The sequence below is a fragment of the Eschrichtius robustus genome, chromosome 8 (assembly GCF_028021215.1).
Source record: "Eschrichtius robustus isolate mEscRob2 chromosome 8, mEscRob2.pri, whole genome shotgun sequence".
NCBI lineage: Eukaryota > Metazoa > Chordata > Mammalia > Artiodactyla > Eschrichtiidae > Eschrichtius > Eschrichtius robustus.
In genome coordinates this window covers 88,777,494-88,788,405 of record NC_090831.1, presented here as the reverse complement: position 1 = coordinate 88,788,405, position 10,912 = coordinate 88,777,494, and the positions used below count along the sequence as shown (strand labels likewise).

Genomic DNA, 10,912 nt, shown 5'->3' with positions numbered 1-10,912 from the left:
ATAATACGCATGGGTGGCCACTCCTCTGGGGTGTTCTGAATTTCTACTTTGTATCTACTTAAGTGCATTACTAAAATGGACATTCCTTTAAAGATTCCGAGAAAATATACAAAGCAAAACATGTTAAAATTCCAATACTTGAGAAGGATAGTGTTAATTCATTGTTAGCTTTAAATTTACCCAACATTTACTGTTAGGTTTTTTTTCATTCATGTTGTCTCTTTAATCCTCATAATTTCCCTGTAATATTGGCATCATATACCCCATTTTGTAGTTAAATAAACTAATACCCAGAGAGGTGGATCAGCTTGCCCAAGGACACACAATTAGTAAGTGACGAAACCATGATGAAGATGAAAGTTCCCCTGATCCTAAGCCCAGAACTCTTTTAATTAGCCGACATGCACCCCTGTCATGGATTAATTTACTGTTTCCCTAGCAGAGAGCAGAGACAGGAGGTAGAATAAATAAGCCCTGACTGGGGAGGAGGGGTCAGCAAAGGATCTGGGCTTGGTGTGAACCAAGGGTCACCGCAGAGAATCCTGGGAAGCCAGAAGCAAGGGGAGGGATCCTTGGTGTCCGGAAGAGGAGGAAGTCAAAGAGAAGAGGCGCTTTTGAGAGAGCACCAGATTTTACAATATCTCGTCACCCAGGTCAGTTTTTTTTGTTTTTTGTTTTCTGATTAAGGAACTTGCTGTGAATGAGATGGTTGAGGCCAATGCAGTTCAAAAAATAGTCAGGAAGCATATTCCAACAGAACAAGCCAGAACCACCGGTGTAACATTTGAGAATTATAAACCCTCAGCCTTCTGTAGCAGCTGTGATTTGAATCGAAACTCTCCGAGTGAAATAAGTAACAAAGTGCTCCAAGGAAGAAATCTCATTTCCCAAAAGCAGATTTTGAGAAACTCAGAATTGGAGCATCTGACACAGGTGTCCTCAAGGGACATCGTACAGGGTCCAACAAGTCGTTAGAAACCATTGGCAGGTCCAGGGCCTTTCAGCAAGTTGTACAGAGATTCTAACAGGTCATGTGCACTCAGTGCTCCAGGAGCACAGGCAGCCCTGTCGGGGAGATGAGACTAGGCAGTCTGAATGATGCCTGCGCAAACAGTAGGAGCCCTGCACCTTCGCCTCGGCCACCGGAGGGAGGGTTTGTTAGTGGTACATGGGCTCACGCACTCCCTTCAGCATCAGTTAGCGAAATCACTTCCTGACTTCTGTGTTCTTCTTTTGACCCTGCCAAGTAAGAACTCACCTTTCAAGCATGAAAATCATTTCCGTTTAGGGAAAACCTACTATGTGTCAAATACTGACATTCCCCGACAGCTAAAGAATCTCAGCCCTGGAAATGGTAAGGGACTGGCTCAGTGCTATACAGCTAAGCCAGGGGTTCCCAGGGCAGCCAGCCCTGCCCGAAGCCCCAGCATCTCAGGCTGCCTCAGGACCACCGTCCCTGGGGTGCTTCTGGGAGGAACTACCTGGGTCACGCACACATGACCAAGGGCCTAAAACTTGCACACAGACTAACAGTGAGAAATGCCTCTCACCCTGAGGTGTCCCAGTCCTGCTCGCAGCTATAGACGTAGACCAGGAGACCCTCAGGAGGCCCAGAGCCGGGGCCAAATGCTTTTGCCGAAGCTGTGTGAAGATTCCTCACCCACCTATGGGTTAACAAACTAAACTCTGCTCCTGGAGGGCTGCCCTGCACACAGATGGTGTTCGATAAATGCAGCCTTCAGTAAATGCAGCCAGTGTCATTTTCCTATACCTTGGCCTGCAACTACCATAGGCGTCTTAGAAGTCTCTCGAAATCTGGCCTGGGGTGCAGATTTCATCATACTCCTGCTGGGATAATAACCAAAGCTTTGATTTACCAAATCTTCTTGCTGGGCACCCTGCTTTATAGCATGAATACATCATCTATTTTAGTCCTTCCAGCAACCCTGACAAATATTATTATAATTCCAATATAAATGAGGAAGTAGAAGAAAGTATAGAAAGGTTCCATCACTGGTCTAATACATGACTCAGAAGTGAACCATGGATAGGATAGTTGAACATGTGTCTTTTTGTCTTTGCAGTCAGTGCTATTAATAACTCTATTATCCTGCCTGCCGAGGAATTCTCTGGAAGTTCTCTAGGCCCTGACCACTCTGTTGGTCCTGGTGACCTCCAGAGCTTCCCTTGGCCACAGGGTCAGAGACCCTGTGAAACAGCAGTACAGCCTCAAAGGAAGCCACGGGTCCATAGTGACCAAGGACATCCATGGCATTCACTGGCCCAACCAGTGTTGGACCCTTAAGTAGGGAAATATTCTGGTGTGTGATATCTCTGCTGCAGATTCAGAGATTTGACAAATTGGCGTTTGTTAAGCTGATGCTTACCCAAGAAGTCTTCAAACCATAAAAATCGGTATTTCCTACATCCTGGAAAGAATACAACTCTAAAATTCTACCTGCTGCTTAAAATGCTATTCCTTAAGTAAAAGCAGGAGGAGGAGAAGAAATGTCTACCAATTTTGATAGCTTTTATAATATTTTATAAAGTTTATGATAAGCTTTCCTCAGAGCCTAAACAGGGAGAATATTAATTGCATGATCCCCCAGGCTTATCTAGATTGCGGCCCTTTGCCCCACTCTCCTTATCTCGTCAGAGAATGGCTTGTGACTTTGCTGTACCCTATTTTAGAACAAAGCATTTAGATTATATGTCTTTTCTCTATCTATGATCTGGTTTAGTTTTCAGTTTGCTTGTTTGTTTGTTTTTTTCTTGGAAAAATAGCATTCAATTTTCATCTTCAAAATAGAAAATCAGTCTCTTAAAAATGAACAAATCTTTCACAGGTGAGGGATGTAAACAGACTTTGAAATTCTGGAGAAAAGAGGTGCATCGTGCACAGCCAAGTAAATATGAATTGGTTAATTTCAGCTCATCTTTTTTCTTATTAGATTGAAAATCCAGCCATGCTGACTGCCCCATTACTGTCCCACTGTTCATTTTCTGAACACCAATGAATGGCCTTGGGAAAACTTGACTCCTCAAGGAATAATTCAACTTCTCCAGAGGAAAATAACTACTTGACCAGAATATTCTTTAACAACAGAATAAGGAGCCCAACCTCACCATATAAAACTGTTTAGAGCAAAACTAAATAACTTCTGAATACAACAGATTATAATTTCTACAGCCTGTGAACACTGCTGATCAAATTACTAAAGGCTGCTGTTTTTGTGGTTGAGGTTTCCTTCTTCAGTTTTACTTTTAATTTAGTTTTGTTTTGCAAGAACGAAAGAGGAAGGGCTGCCTAACCAGGCCGTGGGACGATTCCAGCAAGCCTCGATTTTCCTGGGGTTCACAGCCACGGACTTCAGCCAGCAAGTGCAGAAGCGCTTGTTCCTGCCCCAGCTGCAACCTGGGTTTTTCCTTGTCTTGCAGTTTGTAGCTTAGAAGAACGGTGTGCAAGGGACTCCAGCTCTTCCCAGACCCAGGCCAGTGTGGCTCTCTCTCAGGGTTCTGCCATAGTGAAAGATGTGTATGTGAGTGTGGTGTGTGTGTGTGTCAGAGAACGAAAGAGAAGGGGAGAGAGGCTGATCGATTCTTCGGCCCCAACTTAAGCATCCCTTAGTTGGCCGCTTCTGTCCCCAGGCTGGTGTCTTCTGGTGCAGTAGCTCCGAGATGAAGTCACCCTGGAAAATCCTTATGGCCACTCCTCTGTTCTTTCTCCTGACCCTTCACACCTTGGCCTCTCCAGCCTATGACCACCAGCGCGGCACCAGACGCTCCAATGGCCAAGTCTGTATAGGTACGTAAATATTCTGTGTATTTTTAATGTGGATATCATGGGGTCAAATCCTTGTCTTGCATAGTAAATCACCTATTTAATGACATCCATAGCTATAAGATTCCAAGTAAGACACCAATAACCTTACCAGCGTAGAAAAGTTTTGCTTCTTAGAATAAGTGTTCACACTACATGCACATATGTGGGTATAGAAACATGCTATATAGTTGCTAGTTTGAATTAAAAGTCTTCCACCTCATTGGTGATTGGAATTTTTTCCCCCTGGATGGGCAAGTATAAAAGCCTGAAATTCTTACCGCCTTTCGGGACAATAGGCAGCGTTACACGGTAGAAGGAAGATGGACTTTGACCTTTGAATTGCTGCCACCTCCTCCCCCTCTGCTCTGTCCCTTACAGTCTGAAACTTTGAGCAACTTACTTAACACTTCCATGCCTCTGTGTTCTTATGGATGAAACGAGGCTTATAATACCCACTTCATGGGGATGTTGTGAGAACTGAGATCATGCGTGTAAATTTCTGGTATTTGCACACAGTAAGGATTCAACAATCTTAGTTTTCTTCCTTCTCTCAGTGAGTCCAGAGATGGCAATAAAAGGACAGTCACCTGGAAACATTGAACTTTGACTGAGATATGGCTCTTTCACTTATGTTTTGTTGAAGTATTTTACTTCAAAGTAGTTGTTGTTGTTTGGTGTTTTGGGTTTTGTCTTTCGTTTTGGGGGGGGTTTGTTTTTTTTGTTTGTTTTTTTGGAGAGGAGTAAAAGTAGGGTAAGACCTTTGATATTCGTGTTATACCTGGAGATTCCTGAATGGGGCCAAGGGCCTTCACTGGGTCAGTCCATGGAGCCAAGGATTCTCAGAAGTCTGAGTAGTAATTATTCAATGAGCAGATGGCAAAATAAAATCCTGGTTTAAGAAGCCAGAAAAAGAACTCGAGGGATAAGTATGGTGGCCATCTCTTACAAATGAAAAGTTTGGATACAGATTATGATACATGTGAATTATTTCTGGAGACAGTACAGAAAAATATCTGAATTAGTCCTATTTCCTGAAAAACCATGATTTCCAGTCATTATACATGTTAAGGAACACATCTCTGGTTTCAAGGTCTTCTTTTAAATTAAAACCTTAAGACCCAGATTCCCTGCGAATCTATTCTCCACAGGCCTGGAAGCAGAGGTCTGTGGCCCCATTGGAGCCATGCCTGGGAGGTTATCCCCACCCACTATTTGGTTCCATCAGATAATTATTTGCCACCTTCTATTTTCTCAAAACAAACACCTAAAGCTTGTCAAGTAGAAATGCACTTGAGAAAGGCTTAAGTGGAATCAGTTCTACTTCTAGGATGGTTGCATCATCTGAGATACTTGGCCCTCCACCCCTATAAAGTAGACATGAGATACTCATTCCCTTCCCTGCCCCATTCCCACTGAGGCATAGAGAATTAGAAGGAGGTGTTGAGGGGATTCTAGGATGCGGTTGTTCTGGTTATCTATTACTGCATAACAAATTTTTAAATAACCATTTTGTCATACCATGATCTTGTGGGTCGAGTGTGCACTTCAGCACCAGCACGCCCAGCAGCTGTGGGGATTGGAAGTGTCTCCTGAAAGGGGACCTGGGAGCGCTCTTAGTCACTGGCCAAATGTGGAAGTGTCTTAGGAAGCAGCGAAGTAAGCTTACTCGCAGCTGGTGGTAAGAGGAAGAGCCTCATGGAGGGGGTGGGAGAAGAGGAGGAATTGTCGTTTGGACTTCTGTTAATCCCGACAACTTTCAAACGAAAAGCAGGACGGTATGCCTTCCAACTCATTGGCTCCCATAGTCCAGAGTTTGCATGTAAGAGGTCAACCCACACAGGGATGGACTCTTCTTCTGGCTGTCATCTAACATCCTGGCAGAGAGAATCTGGGCTAAGTCTTTAGCTCACTGAACAAGAGGCAGGGGAGAGTGAGGAGAGCTCCCAGTGCAGATGTGGCTGCCAGGGTCACGGAGGGAGGGGGCAGCTCTCACAGAAGTGGGAACTCTTGTGACTGGAGAGATACTCCACAAGGAGCCACTGTAGAAGTCATTGAGTGTTTGAGTCAACATCCCCATCATAAACAAACAACCCCAGCTCCTATGCCAAGTGGAACCTTTGCAGTGGGCAACCAACCAGCAGATCTGGAGGGCATGGCCTTGAACATATTCCAAAATCAGAACTAAGCTATGCAAAGCCCCAGTGGCCTCTTTCCCAATTTACCATAATTCCTTTGCACTGAACTGTACGTTCATTTGATCACTAAGTAGACCCTGATTCTACTGTGCTGGAGCAGCCAGGGCCTCTATCTGCCACTTTTCAAATGTTATGAAATCAATAATAAGCCATGTTCATTTTTGCAAAACATTATTTTCTTTACATGGGTGATTTAGGGGCAAAGTAATCCTTCCGTTTAAGTCATTGACATTTAAATTAATTAACAGAATTTTGGGGGTTTTTTTTTTTTCAAGGAAGCTTTTTAAAGCGCTTAAAAAAATTTTTTTTTTCCTCATTCATATTTGGTTAAATATATAAAATGCCTTCAGAGTCCGATAAAACCTCCTCCCCCCCGAACCACATCACACACACAGTGGTCAGAGATGACTTTATAGTTTGAAAGATAAAGGGGAAGACGTGATCCTAAGCTTTCAACCAGCGTGAATGGTAAAATGACAATGTCGCTGACAAAAATAGGAAAGATTTAGACAGAGCCAGCAGAGAAGGTTGAAAATTTATGATCACAATTTACATGTACAGAAATTTCATTTTCTCTATTTCTCTATATCTGAACCCTTGTTCATAAGCCACCACCATTGCTGCTGAGGGCAGAAAACATTTCATCTTTCCATTCATGTGTTTAAATTTAGTCTCCTCTGGATAATTCAGGGCTTTCTCCCCTGTCTGAGGGTTGCTCTCAGTCCTTGGGGAGGGCTTGTGTATCACCCTGCCACGGTTCTCGGCCCTCAGAACTCCCACAGTGAAGTGTCATGGCTGGTGCAGCTCATGGGCTGGTCTCAACAGAATCCACGGTCACTCCCTCCTGACAAGCTGCTCACCTCCACCCTCGCGGGCCCTGCAGACCCTTGAGGTGTAGCCAGATGCCCACTGGTTCCCAGCTGCAGCTGCAGCCCTCTGCACTTTGTCCCTCACTCTTCACACTTCCCCTCTCCTTAATCCCCTACTTTTATTTTTAGATTATCACAGAATTTAACCCCAACCTTGGCACAGATGGTAGGTTTCTGATCATCTCAATTTTCACTAAACTCACCTTTGCCTTTTTTTTTTTTTTCCTGGATTGTTCTGGGGCATAACCCTGAAGAGAAGGACCACAAAGGCACTCTAGAGAGAGGTCCACAACTCTGTGAAAGGTCCCAAAGTGAGCAAAACCAAAAGAATCCAAGTGGACAGTATGGTTTTCCTTAAGGAGAAAGTGAAAAATTTCTGTTTTGGAGGGAAGGGGTGGGCAGTAAACTAGATCATAGTTTAAATGTACTATGAGAAAGAGGGAAAGAAAAGAATGTTGCAAAGCATTAAGCAGAGTAAAATCTCCATAAAATTATATATAATGTGCCTATCTCTCTATTTATAGAGCGATCTTCCCAGATAGGATGAACAGCAAAATGCCAATAGTTGTTGTATGGTTATCTATGAGTGAGGAGGTTACAAATGATTTGTAATCTCTTTTCAGTGCATTTCTGAATTTTCCACATTTTCTAGATGAGCTTGCAAAAGCAATAGTAAGACATGGTGGTTAAGAGCAAAAGAGCTTAAGCTCTGGGGTCAGACTGCCTGGATTGGAATCCTGGCTCTGCCACTCTGTACATATGTGACATTAAGGGCACAGTTTCACCCTCTGTACCTTGTGTCCTCTATCTGTAAGATGAGATTACATGGGACCTGTATCCTTGGGTGGTGTGGAGGGCTAATGAATAAATACACATGAAGGACTTAGAACTGTACTTGGTACATACTAAGTACCCAAAGGGGTTGTGATTATGTATTCTTTTGGAAATCAGGAAAAAAAATATTGAAAGTAAACTATGGAAGTCCTGCATTTAAACCTATCATAAGGCAAAGAGGCCTGAGTAAACTGAATAATGTGAATCTACATCTTATGTAAATACAAATTCTCAAATCTTGGATATCTGAAGGGAAGATTCACTTATGAAAACAGATTTCATAGTGTATTAGCTTTCTATTGCTGTGTAATAAATTGCCACACATTCATCAGTTTAAAACAACATAAATTTATTATCTCACAGTTTCTGCACATGAGAAGTCTGGACATAATATAACTGGGTTCTCTGCTCAGAGTTTTAAGGCTGAAATCGAGATGTCACATGGGGCTGCATGTGATGTGAGACTCAGGTTCTCTCGCAAGTTCACTAGTGGTTGGCAGAATTCAGGTTCTTGGATTTGCAGGGCGGAGGTCCCATGTGCTTGTGAGCTGTCAGCCAGGATCAGTCTCAGCTCTGAGAGGCTGCCCCTTTGCAAAGGAAGTTAATAACGCAGCTATTTCTTTCTCGTTTAAGAACGGCTGGAGCAAACTCTCTACATTTAAAGGGCTCTCCTGATTATATTGGGTCCACCCAGGATAACCCTGAGTAACTCAACGTAAACTAACTAGAGTCCTTAATTATATATGCAGAATCTCTCTTATCATAGAACATAACACAATGACGGAAGTGATATCCAATCACATTCACAGGTTCTGCCCTCACTCAGGGGAGGGGATTAAGTAAGGCCTCTACATCAGGAGACAGTAATCTTATCATTCTGCCTACCACTCATAGAAATGCTTAAAAAAGAAAAAGTCTTCAAACTAAACACCAGATAGTATTGCAAAAGAGAATTGATGTGACTTGGTCCCAAAGTGATTCACCAAATAGGCACGACTATACAGTAGAAATTCATAGATGAAGAGTAAGCTGTGGGTTGAAGCGTTTTTTGTTTTGTTTTGTTTTTGAGGGAGAGGGGCTTGATATTCAAGATTTTTCTTCCGGCCTTCACACTCAGAATTTGGAAAGGAAAACAAATTACTCCACTACCATACCCTTTCTCTCATAAAGTAGTTGTTTTTCAATGTTAGTATAGAGGACAAAGTCCCCATCTGAATCTTTCCCTGGACAAAGTCCACCTAAGACCAAGCATAAAACTGGAAAGACTGTCACAAGCAACCATTTCAGGACGCTAAAAATCAACCAATGGCACACAATGAGTTAAGGAATGTTCATTCTTGAAAAACTGCTTGAACTTTAGGAAGAACAGTAAGACTCTGACCTTTTTGCCTGAGGTTGCTCCGTCTACACTTGCCCTCAGCTTAGTGAGAACAGTAGTTTCATCACTGTGAAACTGGCTGCAAAACCCAGTAAGTCTACTGCTAATGGGGCGGACTTGATTCAACCAGGATTCAAAGATCCCTGGCTTTGTTGGCTAAAAGTGATGGACTCCACTGGGAATTAACAAGGAGAAACTGCAGCTTTGCTAACTCAGAGTTTTGGTCCTAGATTGGACGATGAAGATCAGCCAGAAATTTAACAGGGAGACCCTGGTAATGTGAACATTATAGAAGGGCTAAGATGAGGTCCCCATACATCCCTGATTGATTGGGAAACCGTACATGTTTTGGGAAGACCTGAAAGAGCCTAAGAAAAGTGAAAACTGAGGGAGACTTGAGAACTAGATGCAACCTTGAATGTATTCACCAACCCATTTGAATACATTTCCTTTCTTTCATAAAATATAAGAGGAAGACTTCCCAGATCATTCTGTGTTTTACACTAATACCAAATCCAGGCAAAGACATCACAGGAAAGAAAATAACAGATCAATGTCCTTTGTGAACACAGATGCAAAAATCCTTAACAAAATATTAACAAACTGAATCCCGCAACATGTAAAATGGATTATACACCATGACCAAGTGGGGTTTATCCTAGGAATACATGGTTGTTTTAACATCTGAAAGTCAATTAATAGGATACACCAAATTAGTAGAACAGAGGCTATAACTACATTATCATCCCAATAGAAATAGAAAAATTATTTGGCAACATCCATCACCCACCCATGTTAAAACCTCTCAACAAGTCTTGAAAGAAAAAGGAACTTCCTCAACTTGATAAAGGGCTTCTATGAAACCCTGCAGACAACGTCATACTTAATGATGGAAGATTGAATGCTTGCCTCCTAAAATCAGAAACATGGTAGGGATGTCCACTCTCACCACTTGTAGTTAACATTGTTTTGAAGATTCTATTCAGTTTAATAAAGAAAGAAAAATAATAAAGACATGTGAATTGGAAAGGAATAAGTAACACTGTCTTTATTTTCAGACAACATGTTCCTGAATGTAGAGAATCCTAAGATATTTACAATAAAACTACCAGAATTAATAAGAGAGTTTAACAAGGTCCCAGGATTCAAGATTAATATAAAAAATCAATTATATTTATTTATATTAGCAACAAACATTGAAGAACTGAAATTAAGAAAACAGCTCCATTCACAATATAATAAAAAATCCTAAGGAATAAATTTAACAAAAGAAATGCAATTACTCGGGGCTTCCCTGGTGGTGCAGTGGTTGGGAATCTGCCTGCCAGTGCCCGGGCCACGGGTTCGAGCCCTGGTCTGGGAAGATCCCACGTGCCGCGGAGCGGCTAGGCCCGTGCGCCACAATTACTGAGCCTGCGCGTCTGGAGCCTGTGCTCCGCAACAAGAGAGGCCGCGATGGTGAGAGGCCCGCGCACCGCGATGAGGAGTGGCCCCCGCTCGCCGCAACTGGAGAGAGCCCTCGCACAGAAACGAAGACCCAGCACAGCCAAAATAAATAAATAATTAATTAAAAAAAAAAAAAAGAAATGCAATTACTCTACATAGAAAACTACAAAACATTGCTGAGAGAAATTAAAGGATGCTTTATAGAAATGGAGAGATGCTTCCCACTAATGGATCAGAAGACTCAATAATGTTAAGATTGCAATACTCCCCACACTGATCTATAGACTAAACACTGTTCCATTCAAAATTGTAACATCCTTTTTTTAGTAGAAATTGGCAAGCTGATCCTAAAATTTATATGGAAATG

General features: G+C 42.4%; 1 protein-coding gene across 2 annotated transcripts in view; it reads left to right on the top strand.

Annotated features, from left to right (window-relative positions):
• Window positions 1-548: 548 nt before the first annotated feature.
• AOAH (acyloxyacyl hydrolase) overlaps window positions 549-10,912 on the top strand; it is a 177,719-nt gene continuing 167,355 nt past the window's right edge. For both annotated transcript variants that reach the window (XM_068550049.1, XM_068550048.1), the window contains exons 1-2: window positions 549-653; window positions 3,649-3,805. In XM_068550049.1, coding sequence (XP_068406150.1) covers window positions 3,679-3,805 — 127 coding nt within the window. In that variant the 5' untranslated portion in view covers window positions 549-653; window positions 3,649-3,678. The remainder of the gene's footprint in view (window positions 654-3,648; window positions 3,806-10,912) is intronic.